This window comes from Bactrocera oleae, chromosome 3 (genome assembly GCF_042242935.1).
Source record: "Bactrocera oleae isolate idBacOlea1 chromosome 3, idBacOlea1, whole genome shotgun sequence".
Taxonomy (NCBI): Eukaryota; Metazoa; Arthropoda; class Insecta; order Diptera; family Tephritidae; genus Bactrocera; species Bactrocera oleae.
Window position 1 is genome coordinate 70,691,496 of NC_091537.1, and position 20,357 is coordinate 70,711,852.

Below are 20,357 nucleotides of genomic sequence, written 5' to 3' on the forward strand. Positions count from 1 at the left end.
TGGCTTGCTGGCAAAGCACGCTAAGCCAACTTCCGCTAATAGAAAACACCTGTAGCCATGCACCGTTGGCCACTCCCAGCAGCAGCAGCTGGCAGTCAACAGTCTCTCACCTCGACATTTTCGCTTATCGCTGGCAGCCACAGAATTAGACAAATAAACAAACAGTGTGTTGATATTTTCTTCCGCGTTTATTTAATGCTTTTTTCACGCATTTAAATGTGGTTTTCTTACTGTTACTTACTCTGAAGCATCCACCGTCATGAACTCGGTATAAATCAGCAAAAGCTGCCCGCCAAGCACATAACCCACGGCAGGGCCAATTATCGCCATCGTGTAGAAGATACCTGAAATGAATTATTACAACAATTATAGCGGTAAGTTTGCTAAGGTCATTACAAATCTACAGATGACGGAGGTGTTTATATCTGGCTATAAAATTATAAAAGTAATTATATTAGAAACACGCAGCAGCTAACAGAACTCTACATCATGTGTAAATTTTTTAAAGAATTTTGCGGTGTAAAATATGGTAAACGAAAATATGGTAATTCAAATTAAGCAATTTATACCACCATTAAAATGTGGAAAACAGCAGGCCGAGTTTTGACTTCTACACGTGGGTTCGAATTCTGAGCAAGGCATGCTATGCAACCGTATATTTTACATATCTAATTCACCGCTTTATAATAACTAAGGCGTACGGTGCTGTTCATATTCAGGAAAATAAATTTATCAGTTTCGGCGATTCTTCGTAAACATCATACTAATCTTCCGAATCAGTTAACGGTATAATCCAAGACGTGTTATCAGATTTTCAAAAAATCGATTTTGGATTAATGTATACTTAAGGATCCTAAAAATCTTTAAAATCAAATTCTTTAAACCAGTTTTTCTCGATGCTATATTTCAATAAGTAAGAAAGGCCTAAGTTCGGATGTAACCGAACATTTTATACTCTCGCAAAGTCAAATGGTATACTCGTTTGAGATTTCTTTGTGGATTGACCGATATTTTCAGTAGAAGGTCAACATATTCAGTAACTACCACATATTCAGTAACTAGGGGCTTGAACAGTTTTGGTTCGATTTAGACAATTTTTGGTCACAAGGTGGCATATTTTAAACGTATAATTCACGCAAAGTTTAACCCCGATACAACCATTTTTGATTGATTTGCATAGGGAAAGTGTAAAAATTAGATGAAATTTAAAATGGTGTTATATGGAAAGTAGGCGTGGTTGTAGTCCGATTTCGCCCATTTTCGCACTATAACATAGAAATATGAGAAAAATGTTACGTACCGAATTTGGTTGAAATCGGTTAAGCAGATTTCAAGATATGGGTTTTCCCCTAAAAGTGAGCTGTGCCACGCCCACTGTCTAATTTTGAACCCGGTTCCTATAAAGTCAACAAAACGAGTGTACCATTTGACTTTGCGAGAGTATAAAATGTTGGGTTACATCCGAACTTAGCCCTTCCTTACTTGTTCTACTTAAAATCATCTCAATTCCAAATACCAAAAAAAAAGTTATTTTTAAGTACTATAGAAGAATGCAGGTAGTGATCGAAGGATTAAACAGAAATTAATTTTGACAAAAAAAATATGTTTTTTGTGACGATCATTCTTGGTAAATATATCAAGTCGATCGAAAAAATTTTCCTCACCGACTCTGAAAACAAATTTTCTACAAAAACAGTTTTAAATTAAAACAATTATTTCAAATACGCTTATATCCCCGCAAACCCTTAGGGGCAACCAAGTGATCAAGCGCGCGAACCAAACCTCCTTGGATTTTCTGACGGGTTATGTTGCTAAAATTAGCGACGCATTCGTATGCCACAAATTAAAGCTTATACCCGCCAAGGATATCCCAACGAGACCTCGCATTTAGCTGTCCCCCTGCATTAAGCTTCAAGACAAGTCCATACCTGGTATATATGGCTAAGGGTGAGAAGGAGGGTGAAAGTGGGTGTTGTGCGTGTTAATGCGGACGTGAAGAAAACGAGCGCTATTTCCAATACGGGTAAGACCAATGTGAGCAAGGGTGGCAACCGGGAACTTTTCAAAGGCGCTGTTGCTGTTGGGGGTGGTGCGGTGAGCCATGTTGCGGCTGTAAAGAGTATCACCGGGGAGCTAAGTGGGTTGGGCTTTGGAGACAAAACGTTTGAAGTGAGAACAGCGAAGGGGCTGCTCATGGAGGAGAAACCCAATAAAGCTAGTAAATCAATAATTGTAGCCATATGCGAGGAGTCGAGAGGGGCTTTATCGAAAGCTGATAATACAATTCCCAAGCTCAGTAAATTTTTCGCGTTGGGAGCTAGTCTGGGACCCTACGCCACCAACAGAAACGGATAGCCTGGTCGTTGAAGACTGGAGAGTGTCCGAGGAACCATCCATGACGGATCACTCCTGGTTACTCTTCAGCATTCGCGAGAAATCTAGTACTCCTGAATAAAATTGATAATGTTCGAGAATTAGATGAAGAGGTAGAAAAGCAAGAGAAGATCTTAATCACCTTTTGTTACCTATCGACTCTCAAAAAGAAGAAGTAGCCTCCTTGTTGAAATCTTGACTTTAAGACCCTGAGAACATCTGTGAGAAGTGCCTTTAATGAAAGCTGGAGGGCCGAAATTTGGCAATCAAAGATATCTTGAAGCAATACAAAAAAGCAGTCAAGAAAGCAAAAGCAGACTTATGGTAGTCTTTCTGCACATCGATAGAAAGCTGTAAAAAATTCACCACACTGAGTAAGATATTGTCCAGGAAACATACTAATATGTCCTATTTAAAGACGATGGGTGGTGCTTGGACATCCACTACAGAAGAATCCCTAGAGGAACTCATGAAAAATCACTTCCCTAGTATTTAGCAAACAGCAGTGGAGGTACAACATAAACTATTTGCAAATACAGCAGACCAATCAGGCCTCATAGTAAGTAAAAAGAAGATTAGATTGCATCTCTTAAGCATATCAGTTGGTCTTTGGATATCCCGATTAATTGGGTTCTTGCATATGGCTTTGGAAAGTACTCTAACCACTATACTTATATTAAGACTAATGCATTTTGCACAGAAGTATATTAGAAATCACAAATACAACATGATACAAATAATGCCAAAATAATTTGACAAAATAAATTAATTTTCTTCAGTTATAAGTATTTTACTTTCAGAAACAATTGGGATAAACAGAAAGAATCGCAAACATTCCCTAACTTTACTGAAATGTGCGAACATTGCTCAACTAACGGCGTGGCGGTTGAGTCATGGAGCATATTTTATAATTTCTACATAAGATCTGGATAGCATCAATAGAGTGTCGCCAATAAATTTTTCCACTATCAGGCGGATCGCAAGGCACAAAGTCGTAACTGTCGCCCATACCAGCGGTGGTAGCTGCGAAACCGAAGCGGAAACCCGCACAATGAGAAATGTTGGGTGAAATTTCCTGAATCAGCGTTTAAGCAGAGGAATTCGAGTACATGTGTGTTTGTGTGTAATGACAGAAGTGGAGAAGTGCGTTCCACCACCTAAAGTGGGTCACAGCGAATCTATTCAAATTGCCACAATGGGTAGCAAGCAAAGCGAAAGGGAAGCTCTCCCAAGTGTTCATGTATGTGACCCTCTTATATTTCCGCTCGCTAGCGCAAATCGAAGAAAATGAACGCTCCATCAAACGGAATCAGGAGGCATTGTTTGTCGTCGTGTTCGTAAACAAGAAAAGTCCTTTGTAGTTTCTTTTATTTTTGATGAGGCCAATAACGTCACAAATATGCGCTCACGCAAACAAACAACTAGTTTTGAATTGATTGTTTGTCTGTCCGTCTGTCTGCGTGCCATCCACCAGCGCGCTCACACGCTACATTATTGGCTGCTTGTCTATTTATCAGCATATTTACTGATTGCCGGCTGACTGTGCCGACTGTATTTGTTGTCGTGGCTGTCAATTGCTTTGGGCCAATCGTCTTATTGTGTATGGCCAGAGTCAGCAACGCAAAGCGACCACATCAACCGCTGAAGCCAAGTACTCGTGTGAGGCATAAAGTTTTAAATTTTTATTAAATATTTTCAAAGATTTATTTTGTTTGTATTCGTTGTTTTTTTTTTCTTTATCTCTTTGCTACGTTGCACTGTCAATAATGTTGCAAGTTGGTAACAAATAGCCGCAACAGCAGTTTACTTACCCAAATACACAGAAGACATCTTGGTGGAGACATTCTCATCGATATATGTGACACCGAGGGTGAAGAGCGGCGAAGCGCCGGCACCATGCAGCAACTGCGCCAAAAAGAACAACCACACGGTCCAAGAAAGATTCTCCTTCTCAGCAAATGTATCGGCTTCCGAACTGCAAGTCTTTGTAACGGTATTTTGTTAAATTTTAATATATGCTACAAGTTGTATTACTTTATAAAAAGCTACTTAAACAATTCATTTCATATGCATATGAGGGAAGTTCAATAAGCGAATGATTTTATAAAAATCTAAAAAAAAAATACGAAAAATTATATTTTTATCCTATATAATTGTCTCGGTTTGTCTTCTCAAACTTCATGTATACTTCCGCTCGACGATGAAAACATATCCGGGAATTTCTTGTTTAGATACCCAGTTTTCTTTGAACAAAGGCACCGTTTTTTCTCGTCAGATATTTCATAAGTCGTCTACCAAGGTACCGAGAATTTCATAATGGAGAGAAACTCTTTTAAGCTGATTTACATTCGCGTTCTAATAGACTTTCGTCAACTAAATACTAATTATAATGAAAGTTAAAAGTAAACCATTTATTTCTTCACTGATATCATCACCAAATACAACTTTGTCAACCTTTTCATCACAGGTATAAAAAAAAGATATATAAGGCTGACTTCCTTTCGCCTCCTAAAATACCCTCGCCAATTAAATCCGAATGATAAAGAAATTCAAAATTGATATTGAGGAGAGAAAGGAAGGCCTCGGTTACCTTTAATGCTGTAAAGAAACTATAGGGGAAAGGTAGAGACTTTCACCAAAAGTCGTGTATTGGCTCTACGAAACCTTGGTCAAGGCAATAATATTCTATGGTGTATTCGTCTGGTGGAAGGCGTTCGCAAAGACTACACTTGCTAAGCAGCTTAAACATGTGCAAAGAGCGGCTTTCATAGGCATCTCTGGTGCACTGCGGACACCATTACTTAATGCCATTCTACACATGGCACCCATAGACTTGTATTGTCGGCAGGTGCATTGCTCTAAAGCTCAGAGAATATGAAGGAGTCCAAACAGGGTCACGCTGAAATTCTCTCTTCCTTTAATTACATCCCTGAAAACTTGGACTACTGCGTTGCACCATGTATATGTTCATCGTCCGTTATTTTATAGTTGATGTAAAAATACAGTCGAATTTCGATATAGCGAACCTCAAGGGAACAAAAATAAACTTCGTTATATAGAAAACTCATAATAAAGCATTGTTTGAAAAGGCTTATACATGAATTGCAGATTGAGAACTGATGCAGAAATTACTAGTAAAAGGTTGCTCGTTATAAGGTAAGGTTCTGCAAATTAATTCGTTATAAAGAAAACTTCGTTGTACAAAAGTTCGACTGTAGTTCGAGTTATTTAGGTTTTTAAAAAGTCACTAATTATTTACTAAGTGTATATGGTACATACATATGTACTTAAAATATTTACCTCATAACGCGTCCCATTTGTAGCGGTGCTTTGACAAACATTACTATCGCTCATTGTTGCACGATAACTACTGACTAGAAAATGTGGTAGCGCAAATGTCAACGATCCAATACCCATTAGAATAACGCCCCATGCCAAAATTTTTGGCTTTGATGCACCAACACGTCCACCAAAATATGTGACAGGCACCAGGCAAACGAAAGAGGCAATATCGTAGCCACTGGCGACAAGACCCGTTTGACGAGAGCGCAGTCCGAAACGTCGTTCGATAGTCGTAATGACGACATTAATAAAGCCATTCACGATAAGCCCTGAAAGAAGAAAAGCGAAATAACTTATATAAAAAAAAGCTTGTTTAAGATTTAATTTATAATTTTAGCTAATTTTTGTATCGTTTTTTAATTAATCGTATAATATGTGTCCATAACTGGATGACTGCTATAAAGCAAAGAAAGCATCGACAGTGGCTCTAAAAGCTCATAACAATAAAACAAATATAGATTGAAAAAACTAAAAAACACGCTTTCAAAGCACTTCAAACTAAAAAGTGAAAAATAATTCCTTATATAAACTGATAGAAATATTGACCGAAAAATACTTGTATTGTGAGAAAAGTGTGACGTGCTCGATATACGAAAAATTATGGCACAAGCCATGCCACGCTTTTTTCACAATAATATAAATATTTTTATGTGAATAATTCTTTCAGTTCATATAAGGAATTATTCTTCACTTTTAAGTTTAGTTTAGTGTGTTGTTTAGTTTTTTGAAACTATATTTATTTTCACTTTTTATTTTAATGTGCTTTAAAAGCACATATGCCCTGAAAATGCCTTGTCTCTCGAAGGTTAATAGTAAGTTTTATAGTCCTTGTACGATTTGGCCCATTTCCACAGTGTGCGATAGGAATGGCTGGGTAACCTCACATACCAAATTTAGTTTATATTAGTTCGAGAGTTCCTGAGATATAGGATTTTTTCCAATTTTTACAGCTCTTGTTTGTGAAATTTAATGCTTCAGTAAGTTATCGCACTTTTATATTTAACATTATATGGGGAGTGGGCATGGTTATTATCTGATTTTTCTCATTTTCACAGCGTGTAAAAAAACGCTAACAATACTTCCTCCAAGCATATTTGGTTGAGTTAGCTTCAGCGGTTTGGACTGGGCTACAGCCACTCTAAAAAAAATGTCAGCCAATAGGTGTCTCTTGTTACCGCGATACCAATTACAGTCTTAATCTAGTGCTTATCCTTATTTAGTGCTTAGTTATAGCACTTTACAAGTTTTCTCTTAATGGCGGTTGCGGTGGTCCGATTACGCTATCTGCAAAACTGAGCTCTCTTAGGTGCCAAGGAGCATACGTAGCAAGTTTTGTCAAGATATCTAAATTTATACTCAAGTTATCACTTGCACAGAAAAAAGTTACACACATACAAACATTCAGGTGAAATTAATAAAAACGTTATAAAAAGAAGAAAAAACGTTAACTTCGGCTATACTTCCCTTCACAGGTAAATTTTTTGTATAGCAACTATATGTATAACTAAATCTAAAAACTTATATGCTATATTGGTCCCATCTGTTTCGGAAATTGTTGCGTTTCCGTGAACAATAATCTACGTCCAATTTTGGGAAGTTATCTTGCTAAATAAAAAAATTCTCCATACAAGGACTTGGTTCAGATCGATCAGTTTGTATAGCAGCTATATACTATAGTAGTTTAATATCGACAGTTTGAGCAGCTTCTTGGGAAGAAATCTAAAAAACTGAGGACTTGTTCCCGCATATACAGATAGACAGACCGATATGGCTAAATCGACTCAACTCGTTTCGGTTACATATATTTATTCTTTATCGGGTCTACGACGACTGCTTCCGGGTATTACAAACTTTGTGGTAAACTTAATATACCCTGTTTAGGGTATAAAAAGCAAATTAAAGTACTACAAGTATGGACTAAAATCGCCTTGCCTTCAACTTAAAGGCAATGAGATGCTTTTACTAGACTCTCACGATTTCATATTTTAATGGTCAAAGAACTTTAAGTAAATTTCAAAGGGTAGTAATCCGAGCTGATTTCGTGAGCATAGATTTTGCTGAACTCAACACATGCTTTATATGCTAGTTTAGGAATAATAAGACCTAAGTATCCAACACATCTATGGTAAGCACTGTTGTCTGCATTCTGTCCCCGACCATAAATGCTTTCTCGATGAGTTTATGGTACCACGACCGTTGTCTTGCATATTGGTTTCACAACCCATAAAATTGGGAAGGAATTTTATTTTTCCTGTTTCTTAAAGTAACTTTACTCAGTTGCCCGCTCGTTGTCTTAAGCTCTCTTCTGACAATAATAATCAATAAGGGCAATGATTTCGCTTGATGCCACTTTTCTTCAATAGAAGAGACTATATCTCAGTCACGTACGACTGCTACGGTAGGGTTGCAATAATATGCATGCTACACTTTTGATAAACAGCTAATTATGTAGGTGGATGCCTACATACAGACACCTATTTACGAACCAACATGAATCAACGAGGGTATTTCTATAAATAAGTCAACTTCTAAGGTAAGTTCGGCTTTGTGCTTGAAAGGATGGCTAGTGACTATTGAATACCACCTCTGCGGTTTCGTTAACTTTAGTGGCTTTACGATATCTACTATATACAATAGTATGTGTAAGTACCAGAAAACCCTGCCAAGTTTTCAAACATTTATATTAACCTATTCCTTGAGCCTGATTTACTTAACCCTAAAGTTTTCGAAGATGTGAAGAGAGATGCAGTAAAGTGTCTTTTAAGAAGTTCAATTGACCACATAAATACTGGCATGAAGTTTGCTATGGATCCCTTCGTATTCAAAAATTGTATGTAAGTTAAATCAAAAATCTCTCAGCCCAAAGTCAATTATTTCTATAGAACTCCTTTACTACCACTTGCAGCTTTATTTCATTAGGATTGGATTGCTTCAAATTTCAAAATAGTATTAACTAATTCACTGTTAAAAGACTTTAGACCGAAGTTCTTCACTGACCAGGAGGACTCCTAGAAAAACTGGGTTTTTACAACTATAGTTTTATACATATACATCTGATCAAACTTGGCTGGGAGTGGTCCATCTGAACTGTGCTCGCAAACCGAATAGATAAAAAATCTTCCATAGACTGGTACAACCTTTTTTCATGTTCGTGTGAAGTTTGATATCCAAATGACAATTAATGCATGTTTTAAACAACGAGTTTGTTTAAAACTTTGTGTCTCCAATCGAATCACGTTTAAGGAATCGTGAAAAATGTTGAAAATGTTTTTAGGAGTCTACTTTATCCCGAGCATAAGTATTTAAGTGGAACAAACCAATGAGTGTAGGTCGTGAAGTTATCGAAAACTTGTCTCATGCGAGTCGTCCAACTACCTCTGTTAATGGCGGTATCATAGATATCATAAAAGAAGATCTCAACATCTCTTATGAAACGACATTTTGATTAATGTTTTTAGTTTGAAGCGGATCAATAATTGACTGGTACCAAAGGACCTAAATTTTTTGCGAAAACGTCGTAACAACAAAACTGAACTCCCTACTTGATTTGAAAAGGTTGTTTATTTGTCAGCCCGGGTTAAATCTGATATGTCGACTAATAGTTGTATTCTTTTAACAATATTCTCAAGTCATAGTTTCTGACTATACCCAAATACAAATTTTAAAAGAATCTAGATTTCAAAAATATAAAATTCCAAATTTACAATTGCAATCATATTTCTGCTAAACATAATTTCTTGGGGATGATGGGTTATGTCTGACTGTACTTTTCTAGCTCAACGTTAGTGAAAATCTTGCATCGAACTATGACTTTATTCCCTTAATTCTTTAAATATTGTGTATTTTTAGTATACTTGAATGTCGGCTTTCAAATATTAGTCTAATTATTAAGCATTTTCGAGTTATATAGCAGTCATCGATTCACCAGAGCGAACAGAGTGCCACTTCAAAAAAGTAGCTGGAAATTACAAATTCAATTACGATGAATTCACGACATTATTAATTCGAATTGAAGCCGTTCTCAATTCACGGCCTCTTACAATCCTTTCGCAAGATTTCACAGTCTTAACTCCAGGGCACTTTCTCAAAGGAACACCCATTCTGGCCATACCTGAGCCAGGCGTGGAGTCGCTATCCTTATTAAATCGCTGGGAAAGAATTAAAATTCTCCATCACGATTTCAGCCGTCGATGGAAAGAAGAATACATAAAGGATCTCCATAAACGATACCGTTGGAAGACTCCTGAACAAGCACCAAAGCTTGGAGATTGTGTCATCATCCATGATGATGGTCTACCTCCTACCGAATGGCGGCTTGGGCGCATAGAAAAGCTACATTACGGCTCCGACGGTCACATACGAGTGGTTGATCTTCGTACACAAAGCGGAATGCTAACCAGAGCGCTCGTGAAGCTATGCTTTCTCCCAACCGCCGATAATAGTGACACAGCAAATCGCAAACAATCAACCGATACTACCGCAATCCTAAAATAATCAAATCAATAAGCAAAAAACCGAAAAACTCGTTAATAACCGTTAAAAATAACAAATTACTAATAAAAAAATGGTCGATCAATACGATGACCCATTCATGCCACATAACGTGGCACGATCATCCATATCCTTTATATGACAACTCTGCATAATTAAACAACTCTTTTCTACAGATTAACATGGATGTGGATAACTCCCACGCCAACTGTGCGGTCGGCTACCAACGTGCCACGCACGGGGCCTACCCCAACGCCCCGATCTGCAGCTGCAACTGCCCCTGCAAATGCACCTGCAACGACACCGATGTCAGCACCAGTTCCTCGCGGTGGCACGCGACCTTCACCGACGCTATCATCGCCGCCTTCAGAGGCACATCGTATACGATGTCCCATTTGTCGGCGCCCACATCGCCTGCAACATTGTTGGATTTTCAAAGGTATGCGACCGTTGCAACGACAACAGGTTGCCCAGGCACACGGGCACTGTCTAAACTGCCTATCGCACACGCATGGGACTCAAGAGTGTGTGTCCACGGGTCTGTGCCAAATTTGCAGCAGACCACATCACACACTACTTCATCGCACCTCGAGGCGCGACGTTGGTCGGCCACCTACTCTGCGAAGCCGCGCAACAGGACCTCGACCCTCCACTCGTGCGGTACACCCGCGGAATGTAACACCACGGCGTCGACAGCCTAGACCGCAACCACGTCGTTCCAATGGACTGAGCAGCGTTGTGGAAACGTTACAACAGCTGCAGCGACTACTAGGCTAATAATTTGCCTAGGGGGGCCGGGATGGCTAAATGACCACTCAATCCCCCCTCACTGTAAGACACTGTCACACTACACCAATTCACATCCACATCACCACATCTACTTACCATACATTCCACACCTACATACCATACATTCCACATCACTACACCATGCACCAACACGCACACAAATACAACTTAACACCGATCACACCACCATGAAGACATCAACAGATATATATGGGACCAAAAGAAGGATCCCGCTTCCCTTTTTTTCATCGACTCGCTAGCGATCAGTTCTTTGAGCACCCGCCTAAATCGACTCTCTTTCCTTTTTAATTATTATTTGCTAACGGTGAGTAAAGTCAAAATTAACTTATTAGTTATTGAAATACTAACTTTAGACGCTGCTGTCTTGTTAGAATTTAGATAAATTTTAATATTGTGACAACTTAAATGACATACAAAATAATTACTGATTTGTCAAACCACCCTTGTATATTCTCCTATTTCATTTATTTAGCATGATGCGAGTGCTCTTCAATCGGGAGGCCAATAAACTTCAACTGTTCTTAATTACTTCTTAAATAGGTTTTACATATATTTTAAAAGAGTTGATACTCGTATGTCTTAAAATATATAAGAACAACACCGCGTCTGTTTTCCGTCCATACTACGAAACGCTGTATATGAAACAAACACTCTGTAAATCAACTCAAAAGAGTGTAAGTGACAGTAACTCATCCAACAAAACTGTCCATCACTCACCTCTAAAAATATTCAATAATAAATATAATAACTAAATCTCATTATGAAAAGGTAGTTGGCGACTATCACAATCAGCATTGTTGGAAGTAAATTGAATTTCTTTTCAAAATTCACAAAATTGCATTTAAGTCCATTTCAGTCCATTTTCCTTCGCCGCTGTAAAGCATCGGCAGGTACAACATGACACAAAGTCATCGAACAGTCAACTAGCTGCTAAGATTTCCTATGTCCACACACATCACTCACCGCTCATTCTAAGTACTATTTACAAGTTGGTGTGATGGTAGATGTGAGGTTGTGTGTGTCCGTAAAGTGCCCCGTTTGCATTGTGTTGGGTGGTGTGAAAAACCAATTTGTCGATTTTGCTACTTCCTTAACGGAAGCTGGCTGTTGGCTTGATTGGTTGAAGTGTGAACAGCACGCGCTTAATCGTATTTATCGAACGTTTTCATATTTTCCATACGCACACACTGATACACGCATACACTTCACATAAGACCCCATTTTCGCTTAAGACGTTTTACGCCACGATTTATGGAAACTACTAGACATGTATATATATATGTATATGTGTTCCTCAAATGAGAATGGTATGGTCGATTTGTATGTGAAAAGAGAAAGCCATCATCACAAATTAAAAGTCACTGACGAGGAGTACAACAAATAAATTATAATAGATCAGAAGCCCTGCTTAAACGTATAGCCTCGTGAGACGCTTTTCGAGGTCACTTTTCAGATAACACAATACATGAAACCTTGACCAACTGTGGATCCGTAGCTAAGTGTGCAATTATTAAAGGATGACTCCAAATTTCGACTCAAATTGAACGCACACTTATGGTAAAGATTTTTTCTGAAAGCGGTAACCATTCAATAGATAAAATCAAACTCTCGCGTAAGCTTCGCTCTCTCTCAAAAGGACTCCTCATAATATGAATTAGGCGGCACCTTAGGGACCTAAAATACATTATTATTGATTTTTATACTCTCGCAACCTGTTGCTACAGAGTATAATAGTTTTGTTCACCTAACGGTTGTTTGTATCACCTAAAACTAATCGAGTTAGATATAGGGTTATATATATATAAATGATCAGGATGAAGAGACGAGTTGAAATCCGGGTGACTGTCTGTCCGTCCGTCCGTGCAAGCTCTAACTTGAGTAAAAATTGAGATATCTTTATGAAACTTGGTAGACATGTTTCTTGGTACCGTGAGACGGTTGGTATTGCAGATGGGCGTAATCGGACCACTGCCACGCCCACAAAACGCCATTAATCAAAAAAAAATAACTTGCCATAACTAAGCTCCGCAATAAAATACAAGACTGTTATTTGGTACACAGGATCACATTAGGGATCTGCAGTTAAAACTTTTTTTAAAAAGTGGGCGTGGTCCCGCCTCTAATAGGTTTAATGTGCATATCTCCTAAACCGCTAATGCTATAATAACAAAATTCACTAGAAGCAAATGTTTTTAGCACTTCTATCGACGGTGTGAAAATAGTTGAAATCGGGTGGCAACTCCGCCCACTCCCCATATAACCGTACTGTTAAAAACTACTAAAAGCGCGATAAATCAAGCACTAAACACGCCAGAGACATTAAATTTTATCTCTGAGATGGTATAAATTGGCTTTATAGAAACCGCGTTCAAAATTAGTCAGTGGGCGTGGCACAGCCTACTTTTAGGTGAAAACCCATATCTTGAGATCTGCTCAACCGAAACCAAATTCGGTGCATAACGTTCTTTTCATGTTTCTATGTCATAGTGCGAAAATGGGCGAAATCGGACTACAACCACGCTTACTTCCCATGTAACACCATTTTCAATTCCATCTGATTCTTTCACTTTCCACTATGCAAATCAGGTAACAATGATTATATCGGGGTAAAACTTTGCGTGAATAATGCAATTAAAGTATGCCACCTTGCGGCCAAAAATTGTCTAAATCGAACCAAAACTGTTCAAACCCCTAAGTACTAACTATGTGGACCCCAGTGCCTATAGTTGACCTTCTACCGAAAATATCAGTCAATCCACAAAGAAATCTCAAACGAGTATACCATTTGACTTTGCGAGAGTATAAAATGTTCGGTTACATCCGAACTTAGGCCTTCCTTACTTGTTATACATTAAAATAGATTTTTGTTAACTATTAAGTTTTATAAAATATACTGCTTAAGGCAAGTTCAAAGTGTTCAGTTTTCAAAGCTTAATTATTAAACTGATGAGAAAAAAGAAAAAACATTAACTTTGGTCGCACAAAAGCTAGAATACTCTTCACAAATGAAAAAGCATAAAAAACTTAATTATGATCGGTCTTTTTCTATGGCAGCTATTTGTTATAGTGGTCCGATCTTATTTAATTATTCGGAGATCGTAGCGTTGCCTTGAACAATATGTCAAATTTGGTGAAGATATCTTGTCAAATAAAATTGTTTTTCATACAAGGATTTAATTCCAATCGTCCAGCTTATATGTCAGCTATATGCTATAGTAGTCCGATATCGGCCGTTCCGACAAATGAGCACTTTAAATTTCAAATCAATACCTCAAAAACTGAGGAACTAGTTCGCATATATACAGACAGACGGGCATGGCTAAATTGACTCAGCTCGTCACGCCCTTTATTTATATGTATACTTTATAAGGTCCCTGACGTTTCCTTTTGCGAAACAATTTCTGAGGTGATGTACTGCAATCAGACCGATCCCACTTCGATAGCAATAATGCTCATCTTAATATTATATAATAATTTCGTGGGACAAGTGGCAAATATAAAAATCTTTTGCATCTACAATTCATCAGCAACATTTTCGAGTAAAGCGTAAGATCAAATAGTCTAGAGTTTAGATGATAAATATAAAGATAAAGATAATCATTATAAGTAGTATTTGGGAGTTGGGGGTAGTATTGAAACAATCAATTTTCGCCATTACCACATACTACTAACATGCCACATACTAATAAAATGTTCCCAAGGTTTCATTAAGGTACCTCACATACCATAACCCATCAAATGGAATAAGGTCAGACGAATGTTCGAAAATGCTGATATTAGTTATATGGGGTTTAATTAAAGATTTCGCCCAATCCAAATACACTGTTTGGCCTATATATGCGGTATATAGTCACCCGAAGTTCGAAAATCTTTATATTAGGTATATGGGGGCTAAGGGAAGTATTGACCCGATTCAACCCATTTTGGACATAAAGACATACTATTATCAGGAAAAGATCCTCACTGAATTATATATCTCACACATTAAGCGATATATTCGGTAAAAAGTCAACTATGGGTACTGGGCTCCATCTGAGCTAATCGATATCTGGGAGCTTAAACAAAATTTTGACAATTTTTGGTCATAAGATAGGCTACTGTAAGCGCACTATTCGTTGTCCCGTTATAATAATTGGTACGTTATTTGTATACTAAAATGTAAACGAATCAGATGGAATTTAAACTTGTGTTATATGGGAAGTAGGCGTGGTAGGTAGTTCGTGGTAGGTAGTTAGTTTCCTCCATTTTCGCACTGTGACATACGTATGCCGAACACATAGGTACACCGAATTTGTTTGAAATCGGTCAAGTACAGGGTGGCTCACGAATCGTGCTACAAAAACAAACCGTAGTAACTTTTTTCTGTGTGAGTAATCGACCTACTTTTTTAATTTTGTTGGTTTTACGGTTGTTATTTAAGGTTTTTAAAAATAAATGCTTGGAATAACGAAAAGAGTTGGGTGAGTTTTCGAGCTAAAATATTTATTTCGTAAACAATTTTTTATAAGTGTTCTAGAAGCTGTGGAGAGTCCTCTTTCTGGCCAATTAAAAGCTATCAACTTAAAAAAAATTTTGTGGTCATATTTTAGTTTTAGAAAAAGTCTTAAAAGACAACATGCTTTCCTTAAACGTTAAAATAAATGTTGAGACAAAAACCGTCACATACGGTAAATTTTATATAAATGTATGGAGTTTAAACAAAAATAATTTTTTTTTGTCCAAAAAAAATTTTAACTCGAAATTTACTTTAAAACTGATCTGCCTCTAGATGTTAAAAAAAATGTTTTTTGGCCAAAAATTTTCCTTTTTTAAAATCTGCAGATTTTACCCTCGGGCAAAGTAAAAAAAAAAATTTTTTTTTCGCTCCACCCTAATAAACATGTTTCCCGAATCTGGAGGAATCGCAAGAAGACCGTACCATTGAGATCCGTATGTTAGTGTTCAAGAACAATCGCGACGATTGCATCGACAATTCAGGCTAATCCAAGACTTTCGACTTTCAACTTATCGGTGCAACGGATAATTCATGATGACTTAAACTTGTTTCCGTACAAAGTTAAATAGCAACTGCGATTTTGCCAAAAAATTATTGAAATGGCCGAAGAAGACAATAACTTGATAAATTGCCTGTTAATGTCTGATGTCCTATTTTGATCTAAACGGAAATGTAAACAAGCAAAATTAACGTTCATAGAGTGATTCAAATCCAGAAATAAGACGCGACGTAACTTCATCTAGAACGTTTGGTTCCAACAAGATGGAGCAACTACACACATAGCCAGACCGGTTATTGCGGAGCTCCAACGAAAATTTGAATACAAATTAATATTAAGAAACTCCACTTTCCGCTGGACTCCAAGGTCATCAGACTTTTTTTTATAGGGTTATGTAAAGCAAGAGGTGTACGAGTACAAAACAAAACCCAGAAATCTGATTAATCAATAATTGAGGAAATCCACACTTCAGACCGCAATGAATAATTTTCTAATTATTCATTTACGGTCCATAATTTTTAAAAATAATTCATTATACAAATTAAAACTTGCTACACAATAAAAAGAATAAATGTAATGCATTGATTAAAAAAATGTATAACGGTTTATTTTTGTAGCACGATTCGTCAGCCACCTTATAGATCCCGAGGTATGGGTTTTCACTTAAAAGTGAAAGGTGTCACGCCCACTGTAGAAATTTTTGTATTAGCTTCGGTTAACCTTAACTGTACCATCCTACGTGTAAAATTTAAAGTCTCTGACGTGTTCATTAAACGAGTAATCACAATTTAAAATTTTTTTAACAGAAGATGTCCGTCTGACGGTGCCAAGAAATATGTGCACCAAGTTTCCTCAAAAATTCTCAACTTTGCAGCTTGCACAGACGGACGAACAGACAGTCACTCCCTTCATCCTGATCACTCCTCTCCGTCACCGTTCTAAGATGCATGGAAGCAAGAAACACTTTTTTAAAACCGTCCTTTAATAAATTTTTCAAAATACTTCTTAGAGGAAACAAAATATAACTCGAATGAAACCAAAATTCTATACAACATAATATTATATGAGAGCAGATAGAATCAGAAAACTCGAAAAATAAGTTGAAAAAACTAATAATCGATACAATATTTATATAGGTGGGGTTATAGACTGATTCGGCCATTTTAAACTATAACGAAAGATGTGGGTAGATAGAAGTTGCTAGAGGAGAGGGACAGCCAGCTTCTTTACAAATGGCTCAAAGTTTTGCCGGAGTCTTCTAACTACTGCTGCCGTTAAGATAGCAGTAGACTTACTGCTCCAGCGGTAGCCACTTTTAGAGAAGGGACTATTCACTCTGATAACAGAATGGCATTACTAGTTTTAAGCTCACGAACCGTGCGTTCAAGACTAGTTAAAGAATGTCTAACCTTGCTATCAATAGCATCGAATTACTTCATACTAAGTTTAGTATGGGTGCAAGACCACAGCGAAATCGCCGGCAACTGCAAAGCTGATCAGCTGCAAAGACATAGCGACGATATTATTATTTGAATGGAAAAGGGTTAGAGCTCCGTTCTTTTCGTGCGTTTTGTGTTATTGCTGACCTTCATTAATTATTGTCTTTCAAAAGAGTTCTTGTGAGCTCTTCGCTCTCAGTAATGTTAGATTTTTCTAGTTGTAGAGGTTCTAGCTGTTCATTACCCTATCGGTGTTCACGCGGTAGGGTTAAGAATCTTACCGGATGCCAGTTCTAGAAGCTGTTTGAAAGAAAAAAGATAGAAGCATCTCAACTCTACGTTCTTGATTGTTTCCTCTTTGCGAGATCAACTGGGAGCATACACTCTCAGACATCCCGTTAAACTTGTGGAAATAGAAATAAAACGTCTAATCAGATTTACGTTGACCTCAAGGCGCTTTGTCGACTTATATGATCTGAATAAAAGAATTCTATTTTCTGGATTCACAAGATCTACATATATTAGTCCAAGTGCGATCCTTCAACCTATCCTACCCTTGAAATTGGTAGAGCATTTACTGAGATATTTCATCTAAAAGTGACATCACAATATTTATTATATTCTCCACATTTCTTCGATTTAAAATAATTGCAATACCCAAAAGGAAACGTCGGCGACCCTATAGAATATATGTGTATATAAATGATCAGGGTGACGACCTGAGTCGATTTAGCCATGTCTGTTTTTCCGTCAGTATACACGGGAACTAGTCCCTCAGTTTTTGAGATATCGCATGTAATGAGCATATAACTACCATACAAACTAACCGATCAAACTGAAGTCTATGAATGGACACCTTTTTTATTTGACAAGGTATCGTCAAGAAATTTGGCATAGATTATTATCTCACACATAGCCACAATATCCGATCAAATTGTATAGACCGGACAACTATAACAACTGTCATATAAGCTAACCAATCGCGCTCAAGTTCTTGTATCGTCACGAAATTTCGCATAGATTATTATCTAAGGCATCGCTACATTCTCTGATCAAATTGTTCAGATCGGGCAACTATAGCTTATGGCTGCCATCAAAATGAAAATAAAGATATTTTTATATCTTTTTGTGCTATACAAAATACACCTATGAAGGGTATTACAGCTTCGGTACAGCCGAAGTTAGCGGTTTTTTTTTTGTTTCATAAAATATTACATATACTGCCACTTAATACTATACCACCCAGTTAACTAATCGCTTCAAAATGCTAGACAACCGCTGCAGCAGGGTATCGTTTCCATAGATTAGTTCATTTAACTATTTTTTTACAACAACCACAACAACATTTATGGTAAGCAGCTCAATCTCATCGGCGTCACTATGTCTAAGGGTGCTCATAATTGTGCACACTCGTTCCTCAGCGTACAGAACACACCACCACGCACAAAGTGATGGAATGCACGTGCTGCAGTTAATGTTGCAAGATGAGTAGAATATTTGGTATAACAAACACGACACTGCTTAAAAATAGCCCATAGCAAAATACTTAGCATAGCCGCGAAGCGCACAAGTGTTAGTATGTATGTATATATATGTGCATGTAAATAACGGACAACAGGCATGCTTAGTTGCAACTGGCAATAGCTTAGTCAATGGCAACTGGGCACATCTGTTGCGCCATTTGAGCGCGTGCAACGAAATGTTTACGGTTGCTGCATTCGTTGCCATTCGCTGCTGGTATCTGCGCTGCCTGCGATGCAGGGTGCTAAGCTGGTGACTGGACGGCATGCAACGTGCGGCAATAAATCTTCATAAATGATTTCATTACAGTTGTAGGCGCGCGATGCGCGTCGTGAACCCACACTTGCCGCCGGGCACGTGACTCAAAATATTAATCAGCTAAAATGGCATTTACATGAATTATGGGCCGTCGAAAATTTTTCTGGGCTACTAACTACCCCATATAACATACATATACGAATATATTCGGACATGTGTATGTTTGTGTGCAGCTACTTCATTTGTGGCGTGCATGTTGTTAAAGTTCCATATTATTTTTGCATTCATAAAATGAATTTCGGCCAATTAACTATGTCGATTAATCTGTGTGCTAAAGCCAGTATAAATTTTAAGTATTAGTCGTATATATCACTAAGAGCCATAAATACAATTTAAGTGCTGTGCCTACGAGCGCGGTCTGACAAGTACTTAACGTCACCGTCCCATAAATGTTAAAATTTCAAGAGAATTTTTGACCGCATTTTAGAAAAATGGAAAATGAGGTCAGTAATTCAGTGCCAGTTTGTGGCACCGAAAACTGCTTCAACGGTGGATGTCGCGACAAAAGTCGACGATCTCGTATTGGTGTTGCACGAAGCAACTAAGATAGTAGACATCAAAAATTTCGCGGTAGTCACATCTTTCAAAATATATTGAGAATAAAAAAACTGTCGGCGCGTTGGGTACAGTGCATGTTCGGTCCAGATAACGAGTGCAACTATCGGACCACTTCACAAATGTGTTTGACACTGTTCAAGTTCAATGTAAAGGGGTTTCTGTGTCGTTTCTTGACAGGCGATGAAGCACTGGTAGACGACAAAAAACAATGAACACTCGAAACAGTGAATTTCACGGAAAGGGGACAAATTTCAAATTATTGAACCGATTCGGCGTCGAATTGTATAAAAACTGATCCCTTTGATAAAGAAAAAAGTGCTCTTCCGCCACAACAACGCGCAGGTTTTTAAACCTGCTACGAACTTTTCTCTTCCATTCACCATATTCTCCAACTTTAGTCTCGTACGAAGTTTTTTTTTTACATATTTGAAAAACTTCCTCGCCGTGCAGAGATAATCGCCGACACGGTAGCCTACTTAGCATATCTCTAGAAAACACATACTAACATATA

The 20,357-nt window shown here is 37.7% G+C and overlaps 1 protein-coding gene across 1 annotated transcript in view; it reads right to left on the reverse strand.

Moving 5' to 3' along the window:
- Oatp26F (Organic anion transporting polypeptide 26F) overlaps window positions 1-20,357 on the reverse strand; it is a 32,388-nt gene that overhangs the window by 5,833 nt on the left and 6,198 nt on the right. Inside the window, exons 2-4 of the mRNA XM_014232984.3 lie at window positions 5,674-5,984; window positions 4,185-4,356; window positions 242-344 (exon numbers count right to left, since the gene is read on the reverse strand). Of these exons, the coding sequence (XP_014088459.2) occupies window positions 242-344; window positions 4,185-4,356; window positions 5,674-5,984 (586 nt within the window). The remainder of the gene's footprint in view (window positions 1-241; window positions 345-4,184; window positions 4,357-5,673; window positions 5,985-20,357) is intronic.